This window comes from Cryptotermes secundus, unplaced genomic scaffold (genome assembly GCF_002891405.2).
Source record: "Cryptotermes secundus unplaced genomic scaffold, Csec_1.0 scaffold1951, whole genome shotgun sequence".
In the NCBI taxonomy this organism is placed as follows: Eukaryota; Metazoa; Arthropoda; class Insecta; order Blattodea; family Kalotermitidae; genus Cryptotermes; species Cryptotermes secundus.
The window spans coordinates 240,639-262,413 of NW_019727443.1; the positions used below are offsets into that span (position 1 = coordinate 240,639).

The window sequence follows — 21,775 nt, forward strand, 5'->3', positions numbered from 1 at the left end:
TTTAGAAGATCTTTGTTGATTGTTGTATATACATGTTAGGGAGTGTAAACATAGTGTAACAATTTTTGTTTGATTGTCTTGAAATCACTGTAAGACCTGCAAGAAAAGATAATTTGCTGTAAAGATATGTTTTTCATTTTTCTCTGCATTTCAAATATTTTTTGGTCTGGTAAATATATAATCAGTTCTGCTGAAGATACATTCAGAAATGCATGTATGCGTGTTTTCATGTAAAATATTCATCATCCTTGTCTGATTTTAAACAGAATTGCTGTGTGTCATGAGAATTTATGAAAACTCCCCAATTTCAAATTTCATGAAAATCAGTTGATTCTGAAGAGGAACAGAGTGGTTTAATAGATGCTGCGCAGGATTGTGAATATACCCCCAAATTCAGTTATTCATCGAAGAATAACCATTTATATAGAGTTTGTTAATTTGTTTTTATATAATGTCATTTATTGACTGTCTTCTTCGGGCAATGACATCATCTATAGGAGGAACTGCAAGTACGATGGAAACTGCTGCAGGGTTGTCAGACTTTGCCCAGCATGTGCTACGTCAGATCTGCAGTCAGGAGTGGGTCTTGGAGAGGTGTCTCCAAAATCCTGAGGAGCTTTGCCACACTGACATGCTGCTCGACAGTATGTTGACACCTAAACAAGTAAGACATGTATACATTTATATATTTAAAGATATTGGCAATAGTTCAGACTATACAACAAATTTTGCTGTCATTGTTAGTAAATTAATTAATTAATTAATAATAATTTTATAAGAATTGTTAAATCATTTGATTTCCAAGCCCCAGTACAAAACTAGACAAGTCAAGGCCATTTGGGGTAAATGCACTTAGATAGGAAAACACACAGTACTTGCCACAGGTGAACTCCAAACAGTGCACAAATATGTCATGTGGAAGCCTGTTCTTTCTTCTAAACCTTGGTATATGACACTCAGAGCCATCTTTTGATGGAAATGCTGCAGTGAATGAATAACAATATGCTAATGGCTGTTTTACTGCAACTGCCCCAAGCGAGTCATGTTAGATGGCATGCAGAAAGCTTGAAGGAAACAATCATCAGTGATTGATTGCAAAGTGGATTGGGACATGTTGGTTGATGGACATATTTTGAGACTTGTGGCATCGTGGTGAAAATTAAGATTATTATGTATTACAACAACTTGTACTCTTCTCCAAGTATAAATAGAATGATCGAGTCAAGGAGGATGAGGTGGGCAGGTCATGTAGCACGAATGGGGGAGACGAGGAATTCGTATAGGATATTGGTGGGAAAGCCAGAAGGAAAGAGACCACAGGAAAGACCAAGACATAGGTGGGTGGACAATATTAGAATGGATCTTAGAGAGATAGAATGGGATGGTATGGATTGGATAGATCTGGCTCAGGATAGGGACAGTGGAGGGCTCTTGTGAACATTGTAATGAACCTTCGGGTTCCATAAAATGCTAGGAAAATCTTGAGTAGCTGCAGAATTGGCGGCTCCTTCAGAAGGGCTCAGCTCCATGAGTCAGTAAGTAAGTAAGTAAATGTGTTACAACAGTATATGATCTCATAAGGTGTTACCAGTGTTTCATCTTTACCTTGAAGTTGGAGGCAGCAAGCTGTTCCAGAAATGTTGGTAAACACCTTTGAGAGCACACAGCAGTGCAATTGAGAAGACAGCAGCCTGAAGCATGTTTCTGTTTTAGGCTCAGCGTCTGCTGCATATGATCTGTTACCCCGAGACCACAGCTGCCACAGAAGAATCACTTGATCAGAGGGATATTATTGCTAGGATTCTGGAGGTTGGTATGACTGTTTCATGAACTACAGAAATGGAGAGATCTGGAAGATATCAGTGCATCATTGGCAGAACTCATAGTCCACCTTCCTGCTACATACATTTCCAGTCCACCAGATCTATTTCTACTCTTATTGTTGCTTTATCTTTTATTTTTTGTGGAAAATGTGTACCTGAGTACAGATTCGCTCTACATTAATTTGGCAGATATAGCTTCAGAGTTTCACACTTTTGCCACGTTTGTACTTATTGACCTTCAAACAATATTACATTCATAATGTGTAGTTATTATGCTTATGGTCTGTTCATGTGCCAAATTTCACATACCTGGGTGAAACAGTTTATTAGTTATTAGCATCAGACTGAAAGAAAACAGAACCATGTTATTTTTACATTCCAGAAATGAAAAATACCTTAACAGTATTTCATATTTTTCTGAGATGGCACCATTCCTCATATAAGAACCCTATATTGTCACTTTCAAATTGTGCGGTTTTAACATCCGCCATGTTGTTATTAGTCCTTGCAGGAAATTGAGAAGTGCTAGGTTTGGGTGACCTTGGCATAACATACGAAGGTTGATGAAATTCAGTCACCTGCTTCAAAGGTTGAAATGGGACACACACAGACAGCATGGTGATGTCATATGCTTTCTTTGAGAAATGAAAATAGGCTAAAAGTGCCATCAAGTTTAGGTACATTTCACCAGGGATTTTGAAACTGAAATTTACTTTAGTGATGTATTAGGCTTGAAAACATATACATTCTCTTCTTGGTAAGAAACATCTTTTAAACTCACATTTGTTTTGCAGCAGTTATTTTGGACATTGCCCATTGTTGGGGCTGTATTTAAGACACACAGAATTTTGGTAACTGTATCTGTTTCCATCAGGTGTAAGGACCCAGCTAAATACAATATTCGTCCCCCCTCCTTATGCCTGATGTTAGGAAGAGATCCAGTTTCAGAAATGTTTTGTGTTTTCAGTGTATCCCGGACAATGGACAGCAACCAACATCATGTGTCACAAACCCTTATAGGATTTCTGTCATTTGTTTTGCAGAATCTGGACCAGTGGACACTTAGAATGTCTTGGCTGGATCTCCAGCTGATGTTCACGCAGTTTCCCCCCGGCTCCAGCGAACTGAACCAGTGGCTCGACACGGTGGCTAAGGCAGCGATTGATGTGTTCCAACTTACAAGCGGTGGAGCAACCGGTGGTTTGGATGGCAAGGAAGAGAACCGAAGTGGTTTGAGGCCGAACAAACCTGGTTCAATATGGCTTGTGGCCCCGTTAGTTTCCAAACTGCCGAGTGCTGTGCAAGGCAGAGTGCTCAAAGTAGCAGGTAAGCCACAAAGCGTTAACCTGCTCTTTGTCTCCATTTGCTCCCTTCATGGGAGCCTGTAATGTTGATGGAGAATTTGTTTTTGTTATACATATCAAATTGGGTCTTGCAGATTGCAGGTTTCTGGGATAGGACACAGAGTATTTATTTATTGATGCACTTGTAGTTTATTTAACATCAGTAATTTGAATTACATAGTATCAAGTGATGGGATGTAAAGTAAAGTAAAGCTGTCTCTGTAACAGGCTGTGGAGGCCCATGTGAGACATTGAGGTTCCCACATTTTCTAGACAATCGGCTCACAGATGGCAGCAAGGTTGTGAGCCTTCTGCTCCATCCACCCTTTACCCCCAAGAATATTCCTCGTACTCATTTCTGTTAGAGGCTTAGTCAACCCCAGCGCCATAGTGCGGCTGGAAAGATTAGGTCAATTGAAAAAATCCAGTGACCTCATCGGGACTTGAACCCGCGACCTTCTGGCTTGTAGCATAGCGCCTCAACCAACTACACTGCCGCATTCCCTGGAATGAAGTAAAGTAAAGGTAAAGCTACCCCTATGATAGGCCGTGGAGGTCCATGGGGTCGTGAGATGTTGAGGTTCCCACATTTTCTAGACAATTTGCTCACAGATGGCGGTGAGGTTGTCAGCCTTATGCACTTGCTGCCCTTTACCCTCAAGAATATTCCTTGTACTCATTTCTGTTAGAGGCTGAGTCAGCCTCAGGGCCATAGTACAGCTGGAAGGGTTAGGTAAATTAAAAAAATTCAATGACGTCATCGGGACTTGAATCTGTGACCTTTTGGCATGTAGCATAGCGCCTCAACCAACTATGCTACTGCGTACCCCCAAGTGATGGGATGATGATAAATTAATTGGAAATGATTTTGAGGGCAACAGTCATGGCCCAATTTAAGGTACAATCTTAGCAAATGATTGAGGTTTTTTGTGGTTTTCCAAAGCTCCTCCAGGCATTTGCCAGGATAAAAAAATTGACCATGACCACTTCCTCCACGATTTTTTGCAGTTCACTGTTTGCCTTCATCCAGCAAAGCAAGTTTGCTTAGGCTGTAACAGTTGTGACGTGTATTGCAGTTCACATCTCTGTAGAGACACCCCATATCTTAACTCCAGGCAAATTCTGGCCTGGTGGCTTGAACTAGGGCAAGACACTTCCTTCCACGTCCTTTCCAGTTCATTTATTAATCTTTCTGCGACTTGACGCTATACTGTGTATAGTCTGAAGTACTGGCAGTTATGGCGGTTCATTTGGTTATTTAATGATGATGTCTGTGTTTAAGGCCATGTACAGGATGATAAATATATATGGAGAAATTGGTGGAATGAGAATTGACAGGGGAAATTGAAGTACTCAGAGAAGCCCCACTTTGTCCACCACAGATCCCACATGACCTGACCTGGGGCCAGATCAGGCTGGTATGGTGGGAAGCCAGCAACTAACTGCCTGAGCTATGATATGGCCCTCATGCTGTAATTGAATTGAATTGAATTGAATTTATTTACATTCTATAAATCCTAAGCAGGTTAGTACCTTTGGATACAGAACAAGTCAAAAGGTTACATACATAAGTACAGGCAATTTTAGCTTAAAAATTAATATAACTTAATTTTACATCATTCTCTATTTACATTGAAGTATTCATCTAAAGAGTAGGAGGAATGAGCATGTAGATAATTCTTTAACTCTGATTTAAACTTTTTAGTATCATTGCCCAAGTTTTTAATACTTTGTGGAAGATTGTTGAACACAATTAAATATACCATAAATAAATCAACTACAAAGAGAAAAGCCTCTAATTAAAGCAGATGTTTTCTGGATTTGTTTCCTCACATCTGTCTTCTTAATAGATTTCTTTTATTGATTTTGAAGGGCAAGTTCTGGAGAGTGGAAATTGGTCTTCAAAGAACCGTGACAAAGAACGGAATGTGCAGCGAAGTTCATCACTTCTGAGCCATCAGCCATTCTTGTCGTTGGTTCTGACTTGCTTGAAGGGTCAAGATGAGCAGCGAGAAGGCTTGCTCACTTCCCTACATTCTCAGCTCAACCAGTTCCTCATGCTTTCCAAAGATGTAAGTGGGGTGTGAGACTGAGCCCTGAGCTTGTTACATGAACATTGTGTCAGACGCTGTCCATTGTCTGGAGTGTACTTCATGTGCTTAACATTTCAGAAACTGGATCCATTTCTGTCGTCAGGTGCAAGGAGCAAAATAACCAGTTGGTCCTGCTAGAAAGAGCTTGTCTCAGTAGCTCGCCTTTGGTATTAGTGGTGCTGAATGTTTTGTGTTCTGGTTCCATAGTGTTACTTCCCTTTTTTTTTTGGGTGTGTTTGCAAGAAAAACTTACAAACTGTACCTGTTGTCTTCACCATGTCTGTCTGTCTGTCTGCATGAGTAACAGATTTTCATGAAATTTGATGTTGCAGAGTTCTACAAAAATGTATCAACCCGTTCCAATTTTTGTTATAAATAGCAGATTTTTTAGATCAAGATCCATATGTGTGTATGCACGCATCTCGGGTATAAAATAATAATTGTGCATACATTGCCTAACTTGTTTAATACTTTTGTTTTATTAGAGAGTTGATCTCAAAACATATTTTAGAAAATGTCATACATATAAACTGAAGTTAAATTTATGTAGATAATTGTTTTCTACATAATGTATTTTTAATGGTGCTCCATTGAACTATTTAATTCAGTAGAGAGAAATGTGATGTTGTGTAAGCTAAGATGACAATGTTAGCAGTTACAAAATAAACTTGAAATCCTGTAATATGTGTTATGTAATTAGGAAAGACTGTCAAATTATGAAGATCCCAAAGGACGAGCATTGATGCAAGACGCACTTCAGCTGAGGTTTAGCCTTGTTGGAGGAATGTTTGACACAATCCAGCGAAACACAACTGTCACCACAGACTGGGCGATTCTCCTTGTGCAGCTGATCAGTTATGCAGTCATTGATCTTAATAATAATTCGTAAGTGCCACATAATTTGCATATTTCCTTCCCTGGTTATGTCCCTTTCTCTTCCCAAACTGCTCACATTCCTGGAATTTGAAAGTATTTGCTCAAGTTCCTTACATTCGTCTCTGTTTGTTCTTCATGTATGATGATAACATTATTAATTTGTAACTGAACTCATATTTGCAGGCTTTGTGAGCCCAGTGATGTTCTTTGTTTCCTTAAGGACTGGGAATTTGCTGAGTAGCCCCATGAAGTTTGCTTGTCTGATATCTCTTGTAGGGAGCTGTTCACTGTTGTGATAGACATGTTGGCAACATTGATACACTCGACGCTTGTCTCAGATTCGCAGTCTGAAAAGGAGGAGAATCGCAAACACTATCAGAATCTCATGAAGAAACTCAAGAAGGTTCGTAATGTTCACTCTCATAACACAGCGAAGTGTGGCTCTGATTTATGATGTCCTGACACCTCTGATGTGAAGATACTGTCATCTGTGTGGTAGAGAGCTACCAGTGTTTCAGAGCAACACGCTTGTTGTCCTGACCTTTTCCGTCACTACTGAACCTGTGAGACTGTGTAAGGCAAGTGATGGTCTGTGCCAAAACCAGAGGACAGCTGGTTCCTCCAAAACTTCGGCATCTTTCTATACCAGAGCACACAGTGCCAGTCCCAGGTGATAAGAAGTAAAATCCTGACTGCCATGAGATCGCCAGATCTCAGAAGTGCAGCTGTATATATATATGTATATATATCCATATCTCAGTCAGTGAGTTAAATAAATTGAGTTGTGAGAGACCAAATGAAGTGCATGCCATGCTGCTTCAGAAGTTTGCGATGTATTTGAAGAAACTTACAAGTTGCAAGCTTGATAAAATGTCACAGAACTATTTTGGTAGTTACCACATTTTTACCAAGTTGCACAGTGACTTAAACTTTATAAGCACTAATGTAACGCCTGTTAAAAATGTAATGGGAAGTCTCCTGTAAACATATAGTTATCTTTTTTTCTCTCTCCAATATTTCCTTCTCATCTCTCTTATTTGTCCATCCTCTCATTCCTGTCCCACTTCTGTCTCCCTTCTCTCTGCATTGAAACGGCTTCTGTAAATATTGCTCAGAACTTGCGCTTGCAGGAGCAGGACATTGAAGAACATGAGCCATTTCTTTGTTTTGTATTATTTTATTTCTCAAGACTCTCATCCTCTGTTAGTGCAAACAAACGTCTATTTATTGCTATAAATAGTTTGCAAGTAGAGAGAGCATTTTCGTTTATAGTGACCAAAGTGTATTGTATATGTTATGTTAGATAGCTGACTTTGCATTTTGTTTCCATAGAAACAGCACGAGAACGACGTATCAACATAGTGACAATGATGAGCACTGCCCTGCCTAGGCTACTTTGTACGTACTGATCAAAATGTCTTGGGAATCGTGTTACCAGTTTGGCTTTCTCACAGAAGATAGACTATGAAACATATATACCAACATGTTCGGTGCAGTGCTCGTTGCATGGCGTTGAGCCACCTGCCAACTGAGTCAGTTGTATTTAAGCCCTCACTAGTCTGATGTTTTTCATGCAGGAATTGGGAGACCGTACCTCACCTTCAATTCAGTATGTTCGGCAGTTGTTACCACTGCCAAAGGTGACTGCAGAAGTGGTGGTCTGTCAGCCAATGGGATGTCTTACTGACACTAAGGGCAACAAGATTGCAGGATTTGATTCGATAGACAAGAAGCAGGTAAGCACATAATCTGGTGGATGGTTACCAGCATTTCATGGGAACCTGCTTCCTCCGTCTTCAGGGTAAACCAAGCATGGAGAAGTGGTATGGATATAGGTAGAGGGAGACCTGGCATGAATTCAGATTCTAATCAGGTATTTGAAGAATTCTGCATTTGAGCCATTTACCGAGTTACATCTTAATATTTCTTCCATTTCTGATGATTCCCCATCTTCAATCTGTAATTCATATCTTCTGTATTGATTTCCTGTCTTATCTTAATCAGTGAAGTTTTACATGACATCTGAACTATTCACATTCAGTTATATCGGGGTTTGAGTCCTGGCAGGGAAGCTGTTCTTTCTCTTCATCATGTCTATCATCTCCAGGACCCAGCCGGCTTCCTATCCAGTGGATACAAAGGGCATAAAGCAGCCAATGCATGACACTAAGCACTCACCTCCTGCTAGTCCTGAAGTCAGAGTGACTGGAGCCTTACCTCCACAAGTGGGCCTGTAGTGTCAGTCCTTTAGCTGCATTTATAATCTGGCTCATAGCATTGTCTTTGCTTGCTTTATCCAAACTTCTGTGTATTTTATGAGTATATACTCTTTTCTATCATTTTCTCATATTCAGTGTTAGAAAGCTGAGCATTTCAGAGGAACATATTGCCACCATTTACAGGGCCAAAGAGGAGCAAAGCATGTAGCCTGTAAAAAGCAGGTGGAAAGCGAAGCCTGGATTTGAGGTTCTCCCAGTGGTGGCTGTGAACAGTGCTGTTTTCTTGCTTACATCCTGGTTCTCTGTCAGTTCCTTGTCTGACTACTCTTTGGCCCTGAACATGGCAGCAGAGTGTTGCTCTGAAAAGTTCATGTACTTCTGCTGGATTGCATGGTGATACATCCAGATGATAGCACTGTTCATGGTTTAGTAATGATTTCATTTTGCTGACTGATAGCTGTTGTAGTAATGTCTTTTTATTTTGTAGTTAGGGGCAGTACATCTGCAATCTGACCTCACAGTCATAAATGGAAATTTTGATATGGTACAGTTTATTTCAGTAGTCCACATTATGCTCAAAGTAAAGTAGTGTGTGTCAAATGATTAAAATTTGAAACAAAAAAGTTGTAAATTACTACAAATATGTTCACAGGGTTTGCAAGTGTTTGAAAAGCAGCGAGTAAGTCCGTGGGATCTGCTAGAAGGCCACAAGAACCCAGCCCCTCTGTCTTGGTCCTGGTTCGGAGCTGTGCGCATGGAACGTAAGCCATTGTGGTATGAAGATACACATAGGCTTTTGAAATATCACACACACTCCTTGCTGAAGAGCCCAGCCTACTTTCTGGATCCTCCACCACTCCCACCAGAAGATCTGGATCCCCCTCAAGAGAAACCAGTAAGTATTCAGCCTTTTGAAAGGCCACTTTCTTACCAACAAAGCTGTTTGTGTCTACGTGTGGTAGTGAAAAGAAGGCAGAAATTTGTTATGGTAATTACAGAGCAATCAGTGCCTTAGACACATTTCAATCACATTCTTCCTGAACTTAAATTCGTTGCCAGTTTAATTTTATTCATTTTGTGTTATTTCATTTATTATATTTTGGCAAGTAATGTATTTTTTCTTTTGATATAGTTATTGTTTGTTACTACATGTTATTTTATCATTTACATTGCGATTGCCATTGCAGTATTTTGTGGGTTGCAAATTTAGAAAAGAAATCATGGACAGCAACCATTGCATGCAGCGGAGTGGTGGAGTATGACCTAAAGATGTGACATGAGATGGCCTTCTCTCTTGAAATTGCAACAAAAAACTACGTCGAGTAGGAAAGACGGTGCATGGATTCACGTGTGTAAGCATAGGAGTAACATGAGAGACAAAACTGATCGTACGTGTATACTGCAGAGGAGGCTGTTTAACTTTCTTACTTAATTCACAGGGTTATTCCTACAGGTGAAATTCTGTGTCGTGTTCATAGGCTGATGGTGTGCTGGTTTCTTGTGAATTACTATAGAAATAGATTTTTTACATAGTTGCCGTGCTGCATGATTCTAGTTCATTGTTCTACTCTCTTGAAGCTTGGTTTAAATTACCTCTAAAGTGTTTCTGCTGTTCTGGAAACTGCTGAGTACTGGCAATGTGAAATATTGGTTCAAAAAAGAAAAAGGTTTTCATATCTAACAGGTCATTACATGGCCAAAACAAGTTGAAGAAACATCTGTAATACTCTTCAATATTACATTGCAGCATCCTGTTGCACATTTTGCTTATTATTCAAGTCGCTGATTCAGCTGTCTCACATGTGACACATCTTTCTGAAACTTATTTAAAAACTTCTTACTTACTTATGGAGCTGAGCCCTTCTTGAGGAGTACAATGCAAACATAAAACTTTTATGACCGATGAGGTCACTGGATTTTTCCAATTGACCTAATCCTTCAAGCACACTCTGGCCCTTAGGTCGACTCAGCCTCTAACAGAAATGAATACCAGGAATATTCTTGGGGGTAAAGGGCAGCCGGCGCATAAGGATGACAACCTTGCTGCCATCTATGAGCCGATTGTCTAGAAAATGTGGGAACCTCAACCCTATGGGCCTCCACGGCCTGTTACAGGGATACCTTTACATTTTTTAAAAGGCCGTGGAGGCACATAGTGTTGTGAGAGGTTCAGGGTCCCACATTATTAAAACATAATTAAAAATGAACATATGCACATAACATAGCAGGTATAGAATCACAAACACAGGCACAAACATTTTAATACATGTGTTACAGATACACAGGCACATACACGGGACCACATGTCAAATGTTGAAACTACATACTCATATAAAATGGAAGCAAAACAGTTTTTCACCAATAATTTTAAATGACTGATGACCAGTGTTGGTCAGAACATGTAGTGTGATGTGGAAAACTTTTAAATAAGTTTTAGAAAGAAATAGTGCACGCAAGATGGTTGAATCAGTGACTTGAATAATCTATAATATGCAGCAACATAGCACAGCACCAGTTTACGGACACAACAAGAAGTTGCACATCCCAGACTGCCCCTGCAAATTAAATTATTAAGCAGTAAAGCAGGATGCAGAAGTCAAGATGTAAGTTTCCTAATTTTACTGATTCTCCAGTGCTTCTTTCTGTGTGACTTCATATTGAGTGGGACAGAAAACTGGAGCAGAGGTGCGCGATCTGGTGTAGAAATAGGGGTCTTCTGGAATGTGTAACTGTGTGGCTCAGTAGAAGTTCACCGATGTTTTGGAGTAACGTCCATCTTCAGTGCCAAAGAGTAAGCCAAGGAAGCAACCCACGAGGGTTCCCCACTTGCTGGTTGCTTGGTTGGTTTCCCTCTTTGACCCTGAAGATGGAGCAGTTCATTCCTCTGAAATGTTTGTGCGTTTGTGTTGGGATGCACAATGGGACACCCAGAAGATGGCCCTCTTCGTAGTTGTTGCCATGAGAACCTGAAATTAAGTATTGCCTCTGTGTTTTCCTGCATGTGGGATGTGATGCAACGAAAACTGTACTGAGGAGTATAGTCATCTGGGTTGTAAAACACAGAGTGGTTCTGGGAAAGCGTGACATATCCTCATCATCTTTGCGACCAAAGAGTGAGTCAAGTGAGAAACCAGCAGAAGCAGGTAACAGGCTATATGACCTATTCCTCGAGAACGTCTGGTTCTGTCCGAAGTATGCAGCGTTGCAACCCAGAAGACGATACCCTTCATAGTCACACCGCTGTGAGAACTTCAAATCTCATAACAGCTGTCATTTTTTGTAGCTTATTTGTGTCTGTGGACCTGCATTCAGTTCTGTCAGAATGTGTGGTGCTACTATAAAATGGAAGTGATTTCAGATGCCGTGTGGAAATGGATGCCCCAGGTCGTTTCCAAAGAGCACAGTATTTTACAGTAAAATGTGTAAATTTCACAACTTATCTGGATATTTCTTGGCTACGCAAATTAGTAATATTTTGCATGCTCCACACATAAAGAAAAGAACAGGTGAGCTAGTGTGGGGACTAGGATTGAGGCTGGATGACAACTGGAAAGTCAGAGTTTGATTCCCGGTGTAGGGAGATATTGACCTGTAATGCGCAGTGTCCAGGCTGACTCGGGTGCACCTAGAGTCTGTTTATGGGGTTAAAGTAGCTGGAGCATGAAGCTGACCACTCCCTTTCACCTAGTGCCCAAGATTAAGATTGCATGGAGTTATACCTCCACTCTTACATACATTTACATGGCATCATGCTTAATTAAGCCCGTGGGGAAATTTGCATTTACTAAACACATACCTGCTGTGTAATCTGTGTTGTTAGCGTAAAGTTGCACAAAAATTCAGTTATCAGTGTTACTATTACTAAATTATTCACGTTATGAGTGTCTATGTGATCCCGAAGGAGGTAGGCAGGGGGTGGGGGGTATATGCAGTGCCTTCCATAGAGGGTGAGCCTTTTCTAACCCTGAAGCGTAGTGTTCATGTGTGTACTGCAACCAGTTGAAGGATGATGGAAAAGCGGATACCCCCAACTCTTCCGACCAGTCACCAAGAGGAGTGGGGGGAAACAAGAGACCAAAGGCTCAGCGAAGAAGACGTCCTAAAGCTGGAGGTCCTGGTGTTCCAGCCAATGGGCAGCCTGTTATGTCAGGCATGCCACAGCAAGTGCAGGTATATATAGAACAGGCATGTACAGCTTTGTCTTTTGTGAATCATATTTCTTGCTTTTAAAATGTAGTTTCATGTTGGTCTGTGCAGCTTCCAGTACAGTCATCATTGTTATCATCACCCACAGCATCAGGTGTATTCAGACATGTTACAGGTGTTACAAAATGGATCCTTCGATTGTTTCAGAGGACTTCTCTGGCTTATTTTTCCTTTTGGTTGATATTGTAAGATCTTTTTTGGAGTTCTGTTACAGTTTGTCCTGTAAAAGTGTTCTTTCAGATTTCTTCTGCATTCAGTAAAGTCTTATTTATAGTATTTGTTGTTCCAATTTTATGTATTCATAAAACTTTACATATAACACTGATTTTTCTTTTAAAAACTGTGCTGCAGAGAACAGAGCCTGTGTTCGTTAGATCATTTGCACTACGCCTGTCAGTGTTGTAAGCCATGGATAACACTCTTTATACTATCTTACTTCCTATATGTGTGCATGCCTTGCACCATCTCTGCAGTCTGCAAGAACTGTCTTTCCCTCAGTTGAAGGAAGGTGATATGAAATGATCTGACACTCTGCTCCTGTCATATGTGAACTGCAGAATGTGGCCTGTTACCACATGACAGTGCAGGCATAATCTTTTATGCTTCTTGGTTGATCAGTCGATCACAGTTGAAGTTATAAGTTCCATGAGAGTTATGTTTCCTTTCCGCTAGTTCAGTTTGCAGTGTGTGAGTTGGGGTCGGCGCCCACAAAAATTGTTAAAATGTGTTAATAATTTATTTTCAGATTTCTCTAAAATTACTGTAGGTGAACTTTGATAACTCTCTCAAGTTCATGCTGTTACTGCAGCGTCTAGCCGCAGCAGAATGTGTACGTAGAATTGGGCCTTCACACTCTGTACACATGCCGCGCATGCTCATGGGACTTGCAGCATTTGGCGACACCTACCTTTGTCATCTGTCAGATGTTCTCAATTATATATTATTGTACTGTATGCAATGTCCATGAAGTAATTTATTTTGTTTTGCCATACAGATAATTTTCGTTTCATTATCACTGAATTCTTAAGGTCTGTGGTGCATTGCACTTAGGATTACAACATTTTCAGTTTTGCCAGTTGCCTGGTGTTCTGAAAATGCTGACTGACTGACCGAGGTTATTCTAACGGACCAAGCTGTGTAGATTCATCCCTTGTGTTTCACCTGTAGACCAGATCAGAGATTGTGTTTCTGAGATGTGCATGCTCATGGCCAGTGTTGAGATCCTGTGAGGTTACTCTGAACCATGTATCTTGGAGGTGTTCAGTGAACCTAAGCCAGAATTTTTGGGTTCCTTGCCTCACACTTTGTATATTCCGGCATAAAGTAGGCCTGATTCATTATTTGTTTTTGTTTTAGCTTATTGTCATGAACATTTTTCCAGTTGCATTAGAGTACAATCAGTCCTGTGAGTACCTCTAACTATCATTACTGTTTTCGCAAGATCCCGTCACTGGTCCCTATCCTGAGCCACATGAATCTGTTTCACACCCTTGGATCTGTTTCTTTGAGACCATTTTGTTAGTGTCTCTAAACAGTTTTGTAATTTTGCATGCACTATAATGCAGATATGTTTATATGGTCTGTATGTTGCCTCCTGTTGTGGAAGACACAGATCATGCGTTCATGCAGATGTGTATATATGTCAGTTTTGAGTTGGAATAGGTTTATCTAACATTTACTTGTTTTGATTAGCTGTCATTACACCAAATAATGGTGAGTATATTATTAACATTTTAAAGCCTGAAATTCATCTAAGTAATATTTAAGAGTTCAGTTCCCACCTCAAGAAGAAGAAGAAAAAGAAATCCATTTGCATTACAAAAATCAATGATTAATACTGTTCAGAGAAGTAATCACTGTTTGCTTTTAGGAATTGTACAGAACACATAAATGCAGAGCTTCCAAATTGTAAAGCAGGTGATATGTGTAGTAATGCCCACTGTGCTGTAAAGGGTTAAATAAAGAAAAATGACTTTTATTTTATGGCTGCCATGTTTTATAAATGTTCTCTCCAATGTGGGGCTTAAATGTTTCCTTATTTGAGATTAGCTTTTGTGATGAGATAAGGAAGAACATGGAGAGGTAACTTGAAATGTGATAATAACACTGTGTGGTATGTCCCATGGCAGAGCCGTTTATTTGCTCATAGTAAATGCAATGAAGGGCTGGTCACAATAGCCGAGCGGTCTAAGGCATGCACTGTCTTTGCTCACTCGGAAGCCGGGATCGTGGGTTCGAATCACACTCAGGGCATGGATGTTCGTGTCCGTTTTTCTGTATTTGTGTATAGGTAGAGGCCTTGCGATGAGCTGATCACCCGCCCAAGGAGTCCTACCGTATGTGTAAGATTGAGTAAACCGAAGTGAAACGGAGAGTTTCATGGAAGTAGGCCTAGGCCCAAATGAGGGCTGTAGTGCCAATGAAAAAAAAAATGCAATGAAGAATTATAGATTAGTAGATGCCACCTCATTTGTTTGCCTTGTATATTGACTCAGTCTTAGCCATTTACTTGTTTCTGATTCCATTGTGTTCTTTGTCAGTTTCAATTTTCTTCCTTTTTTCATTGGGTGTCTCACTGTGTGTGTATATTGAGTGCTGTCATTCTTTTCCATAGCTTCTTTTGTGATTTAAATATGTGAAGTGATTTGAAATTCTTCAATTGCAGTGCTGAGATGCACTGATTTAGTTTCAATGAAACTGAACTAATTTGAAATATTTCTGCATGTATCTAACATCTTCAGCAGCAGCCACAACCACCAGTACCTCACATGGCTTATCCGAACCAGGGTGCGATGTTCCCAACACAATCTCAGTGGACCTACAACCAGCAGCAACAACAGCAACAACAGCAACAACAACAACAGCAGCAGCAACAACAACAGCAGCAGCAACAACAGGGCTACTATTCCTCACAACAGTTACAAGCAGGTTTGTTCATTTACATGTTCTTGGTGCCATATCTTCTGGATCTGTGAATTCTCGTGGTACGTATCAGAGACAAGTAAATGAGGACCTTGAAAATGTATAATGAAGATTAATGGTGGTCCCTTTGTGTTTATTAACTTCCAGTTGGTGGTCCAAGATTCGAGCGTCCTCTAAACCAGTCAAATCCCAAACAAGCTCTGTCGCAGATGCTGCGGATGAGGCTTCCATCAAATCAGTACCTCGGATCCCAGCAGCCTCCTCCAGGGTTTCCTCAGAGCATGCAACGGCAGCAGTTCATAAGGTACCCAGCGTGGAATACAGCAGAAAGTTGTTACACACCATTCCATGCCATGTAACTTTTGGGAGCAGTAATTTGCTTAACACTCTAACATAGAACTGGCTGCTAGTAATGTCAGTCGTCCTTGGGGTCACATGAGTTACGCAGAAAAACCCGCAGTACTCCCTCAAGTAAGCTTCAAACAGCAGCAAGTATAGGTCATATGAAAGTGTGTTCTTTCCTCTAAGCATTGGTGTGTCACATTTCATGCCATCTACTCACAGAAACTGCTTGCTGAATATTAATGAGCTGATTTCTTTGGCTGTGGTGGTTTTCATGCAAGTGCCATGTTCCTGGCATACAAATATGCTTAGAAGTACAGTGCGGAGAGATTAATGCAGTTTGTTTGGTTATCTTCGTGAAGAGCTGGACTGGGGAGATATGGAATCGGCAGGCATATTCAGATTATAGTCTTCCTGGATGTGATACCAGGCCATCTGGTGGATGGTTACCGACATTTCAGAGGAAGCTACTCTCTCTATCTTCAGGCTAATATAGTACAAAATATGGTAATTGCTTACTAGGATGCATGTTTTCATGAACATGTGTGAAAGTCTCAGAATGCAAAAAGACTGGCTGTTGGATGTCTGTGGTTGCAGACAGCAGTTACGAGCACAGCACGGGGCTCCCGGCATGCAGCCTCCACCCCAGCAGGGAATGTTCCCTCAGCAGCAGGGTGCCCCGGCCATGTACACCGGCATGCAGCAAGGTATGGGCCGCATGTTCTGCAGCGGAGTTTAACACTGTCGTCACGATCAGGGGATATCAAGTTGCATGGTTTGGATATGGCACCCAGATTTTAGCCCTGGCAGTTATATGTATATGCTGAAGTAGAGTCCCATCAAGTGTAGTGATTGTTTTAAAATGTGAATAACTGGCCAGCACACTCTGCATGAAGTACTTTACATAAGTTATTGCACTATCAGTAAAGAGGGTAATAGTAACAGGCCTTGGTGGCCCATGGCAAGATGTCGAAGCTACCACATTTTCTAGACAGTCAGCTCACTGATGGCAGTGAGTTTGTCAACTTTATATGCTGGCCACCCTTTATCCCCCAGGATTATTCCTGGTACTCGTTTCTCTTAGAGGTTGAGTTGATTCCAGGGCCAGAATGCAGCTGGAAGAGTTAGGCCAGTTGAAAAATCGAATGACCTCGTGGGGAATCAAACCCATGACTTTCTGGCTTGTAGCACACTGCCTCAACTAACTACATTACTGCATGCCTCTTTTAAAAGGTAAAGCTATCCCTGTAACAGGCTGTGGAGGCCCATGGGTTGTGAAATGTTGAGACCTCCACATTTTCTAGACAGTCAGCTCACAGATGGCAGTGAGGTTGTCAGCCCTACACTGAGTATTAAAGCTAAGCAGTTAAAACCACTTAAACTAAATTAAAAGGCCATGAAAAGAGAAGGATGTAGTGACGGCATGCATAATGATTTCTGCAGTTGTAGACGAGCGTCTGCGGGTTAAGTTTCTTTGTTACGCTGGTTGCAGTTTACCTACCAGGAACAGGGGATGTCATATTTCATTTTCATTTTCATTTCATTTATTTACATGTCATGCATTTACATCTTTCAGTACTGTGAGTCTGGTGCCAGATTTTCACTGGGGTAACAATATTAACATTGAAAGAGCACAAATCATGTCTCGCCAAATCGTGTGATGGCTCGTTGCAGCAATGCAACACACAGCCAATTAAGTATTTTCAAAGAAGTATAGTTGCTGAGAGCAGTCAAGTTCTGCTTGACATAGAAAGACATCGTTACCATCATGTTGTGGCATGGTGACTGAGTTATGGGATGAGTTATGTTGTGGGGGTTCGTTTTGGGTGTATTTACAAGGAAAAGTTTTGCAAAACTATTCCTATCACTCCATGTCTGCCTGTCCACATGTAACAACTTGAGAAATGATGCACAGATTTGCATGCAGTTTGGTACAGGGGGCTTTCACTAAGATTGGTCAACAATAGTGGGCACTTTGTGTGAAGACGTGTGTTTTTGTATGCTCACTGCAAGTCACTGAATATTTATAGCAATGAAAAGCATTTTGAACTAAAATTTGTAGAGGAAAACGAAACACATTTTTTGTCCTGTACTTTTTCCCATAAATCTTACGGTTTTGAGAGAAGGAAAGGAAAGAACTTCCCAGAATTGTTGCGCTGTATATACATTTTCTAATTTGTTATATACTTATGGGGGGCTTACGTTACTGGAGAGTGCTTATTACATGAAGACCGAAAGCCCGTGAATGTAGGTTGTGCCCGACAAGGCTCCATCAGTATGCAGACACATTACCTACCACTTGGCGTTACAGCCCTGGGTGAGCCTTGGCCTTCACTACAACCAGTGCGTGCTGCCATAGGAATGGACCCATGAATGATGATGCAGGTACATTATTTTGAAGTTTCAGCACCTGTGATTGGTAAGTGTGTGCTGTGTAGGAATGAACCAGAGCTATGCTGGTTACGGAGGGCAGCCAGGACCTCAGATGGTGTCACAGCAGCAGCTCATGGGACAAGCGGGACAGGGAATGATGGGAGGGTTTCCGGGACAGCAGGGCGGAGGATTTGTTTCGCAGCAGCAGCCTCCCGGTATGATGACCACTGGTGGACCCATTGCCCCACAACAGCCTAGGGGAGCAGGGGATTACATGGGCCCTCAGGGTGGTATGACTGCCCAGCAGAGAGCCATGGCAGTACAACAGGGTGCAAGACCTACATACCTACAGGTAAATATTGAAATGCGTTTGTCATGCGTAAAACGTGAGATCTAAGAATACTGTGCGGTGGGACAGGATCTGCCTGCTTACCTCTTGTCCTGGTTGACCACATCTTCCTCATCATATTCCTCCCAGTAGTGATTGCCTGTGTCTAGCAGACCGCAGAGTTATTTTCATTATTTTGCCTCATCATGGACGCAGAACCTTCTGAAACATTGTGTGTATCTAACCAAAAAGAGGGCTAATGGAAAATGTCCAATATGTGCTGATCATTCCTACTGATTCCAAAGCATCAGCCATTTCCAATCCCTAATAAAATCAGGCGTTATAGAAACCATCCCACCAAAGAAGTTGGACAAGAGGTACTGCTGTAGGCTTTTATTCAGATGGTTCTTGGTTCAAATCTTGGTTGAATACTGGTTATACTGGTTAAGGTTTGTTGTTGGTTCTGAAAGGTTCTGACAAGTGTGTATAACACTCAGCATTACTGGATTTTGGACTTTTTCCATCATCCGGAATTCTACAAACTAGAAAACATGACATTTCAGAAACTGGATCTGTTTCCATCCTCAGGTGAGGGAGGGGGGGCGGCACCTTCTCAGTTGGGTCCTTTAGAAAGAGTGAACCTATTCCAGTGATTGAGGTTAGCTCTTCTTAAGGGACCCAACTCAGTAGGTGTCTCCCCCCCTCACCAACTGTGTAAGTCACACTGATGGCCTGAATATTGCCATTTTGCACTTATTGGCAGCACTTCAGCAGTGCTACAGTGAACTGTCTCGGGCTTGACAAGACACACGCATGCTGAAATCTGTTCCTTTGCCCATCTCTGGTCTAGGTACTGTTAGCATTGCTATATAAGCCACCTCTCCAAGAAAGCAATCTCTCCTGAAACCAGTTTCAGAGCACAGTTGATAGAGAAACCCATCCCTGATTAGTAAAAGTAAAAAAGTAAAAAATAAAGCTATCTCTGTAACATGCCGTGAAGGCCCATAGGGTTGTGAGACATTGAGGGTCCCACATTATCTAGACAATCGGCTCAAAGATGGCGGTAAGGTTTCAGCCTTTTGCGCTAGCCACGCTTTGCTCCCCAGGAAAAATTATTTAATTAATTCCTGGTACTCATTTCTGTTAGGGGCTGAGTTGACCCCAGGGCCATAGTGCAGCTGGAAGGATTAAGTCAATTGAAAAAAGAAATCCAGTGACTTCATCGGGACTTGAACCTGCCACCTTCTGGCTTGTAGCATAGTGCCTCAACCAATGTCTATGTTATTTTGCAGGCTCCAAATGTGACAATGGCTGCAATGGGTGGCCCTATGGGACAGCAGGGACAGGGGCAGCCACAGCCAGCCCCTCCATATGGCCGTGCAGGGGCAGGAGGCCCCAGTGGCGCACAGGGGCCCCCACCACCACACACTGCCCAACAGCAGCAGCAGCAAAACCAGCAATTCCAGCAGGTCAGTTTGGAACATTAACCACTCACGCACGTTTCTCTGCTTATTATAGATTAGGTTTACTTACTTGTGATTTGTTTAATGGCACTTCCAGTGACTTGGACTAATCAGTAATGAATTTGAAAGGATGTGGAGGTAGTAGTTGTGGGCAAATTTGAGGTCCTGCCCCAGTATCTGCCTTCCCTCTAGTATGATGAAATCTGTAAAGTCTCATTTGTAGGGGACAAGGCCGCGCCATAGCTCAAGGAGTTAGTCACTGGCTTCCCACCGCGGTGGCCTGGGCTTGATCCTGGGTCTCGTCAAGTGGGGTTTTCTCTGAGTACTTCGGTTTTCCCTGCCAATCTTCATTCCACCAAATCCTCCATCATAATCACCTGGGGCAGGTACAATAGGCCAATCAGTGGCCGCTGTGCCAAGTGGACCCAGCTGGGCTCCACCCCCCACTAAGCGAATTTTAATTTTATAGGTGACAAACATTTAAACCCTGTGATAGTTTTCTTCTGGGCTTTTTAAACAGCATATCAATCTACACAAGAGTCTGAGCCCTCATGAATGTGATAACTCACTATTGAAGACCAACAGTTGGGAAGCATTTGATTGGTTTCTTAAATATTTCATAGAATTCTGTACATTTGAAGAGTACCATCTTCTGAGATTTGTTGCTGTACAGTCTGGTGCAAGTGTACTGGCATTCCTCCAAAACAGTGGCAAACTTTTGCTAGACAGTGGATACAGTGCCACTGCTTTGAGTATCTCAAATTCCCATATAACCACTTTTAAGCCACTGTGAAATGATTGTACATTGCAAACCAATTATTAGTTGGGGATGGGACTGAGTCCCTTCTTATTGGGACCCAAAGCAGTCCTATTGTCCAACACAACTCACACATCAGCCAACCTGGAATTGAAGCTGGGCTTCCACAGTGAGAAGCAAGTGAATGACTAATAATGTGAGCTGTGGGTCACAGCCTAACCCAACCATTACTGGACCTGGTCGGCCAGTCAGGTAAATTGGTGCTGGCATTCGCCACCACATTCCTTCTGGTTCGGGCACCATCAGGACCCATCACTGTACTTGTGTTCTTTTAAAGACATTTACTTGTTTTGAAATGGGACCTCCTCTTCAAGGACAGGATAAATCAATTACTCACTGGATTGGGTGAAACCATAACCTATATATAACTTGTCGCTTGCGAATTCTGGATGCTTGCATACCAGATCACCGGGAGTTAATGTATATTGTTGTGCATTTGTTGCAGCAGCGAATGAGGCAGCAGATGATTGCAGCACAACAACCAAACCAGCAGGCTCCGGCTCTGGTGGCACATCTTCAGCGACAGCTGTCGCAGCAGCAGGCGGGGGGCAACCAGCCAAACCAACAGCACCACCCATACTCCCACCAGCCACCTCCATACTAAATAGACTTTTGTTTGTCTCTGGGACAGGATCTGCGGTCCATATTGTCAGCACATCAGTTCTATATGTTGGAAGGAAGGTGTACAGATCAGATGTATATAAAGACAGTAAATTCTGTGCAGAACTTTGTGTCACTGTGAACACTGGTCATCCCTAAATTGTATATTTATTTTCACTCCCCATGTCTCTGTACCCTTCAGTCGGATCTTAATGAAGCAGTTGCCACAATTACCAAACACTGGAGCTGCATGTGGTAATTTTCAGAAGTTTGGAGCTGCAGACAAGGATTGGCTGGTGTAGATGTTTAACTACATGCTTTGCACACACCAGATATAATTAATCTATTCCTGAAAAAGGAATTGACTGAT

General features: G+C 41.7%; 1 protein-coding gene across 1 annotated transcript in view; it reads left to right on the forward strand.

Annotated features, from left to right (window-relative positions):
- LOC111864858 (mediator of RNA polymerase II transcription subunit 12) overlaps positions 1–21,531 on the forward strand; it is a 49,107-nt gene extending 27,576 nt beyond the window's left edge. Inside the window, exons 27-41 of the mRNA XM_033751605.1 lie at positions 479–664; positions 1,714–1,809; positions 2,867–3,149; positions 5,039–5,238; positions 5,960–6,144; positions 6,412–6,538; positions 7,713–7,871; positions 9,007–9,249; positions 12,354–12,524; positions 15,302–15,488; positions 15,630–15,786; positions 16,422–16,531; positions 18,263–18,549; positions 19,818–19,994; positions 21,251–21,531. Of these exons, the coding sequence (XP_033607496.1) occupies positions 479–664; positions 1,714–1,809; positions 2,867–3,149; positions 5,039–5,238; positions 5,960–6,144; positions 6,412–6,538; positions 7,713–7,871; positions 9,007–9,249; positions 12,354–12,524; positions 15,302–15,488; positions 15,630–15,786; positions 16,422–16,531; positions 18,263–18,549; positions 19,818–19,994; positions 21,251–21,409 (2,727 nt within the window). The 3' untranslated portion in view covers positions 21,410–21,531. The remainder of the gene's footprint in view (positions 1–478; positions 665–1,713; positions 1,810–2,866; positions 3,150–5,038; positions 5,239–5,959; positions 6,145–6,411; positions 6,539–7,712; positions 7,872–9,006; positions 9,250–12,353; positions 12,525–15,301; positions 15,489–15,629; positions 15,787–16,421; positions 16,532–18,262; positions 18,550–19,817; positions 19,995–21,250) is intronic.
- The last annotated feature ends 244 nt before the right edge of the window (positions 21,532–21,775 follow it).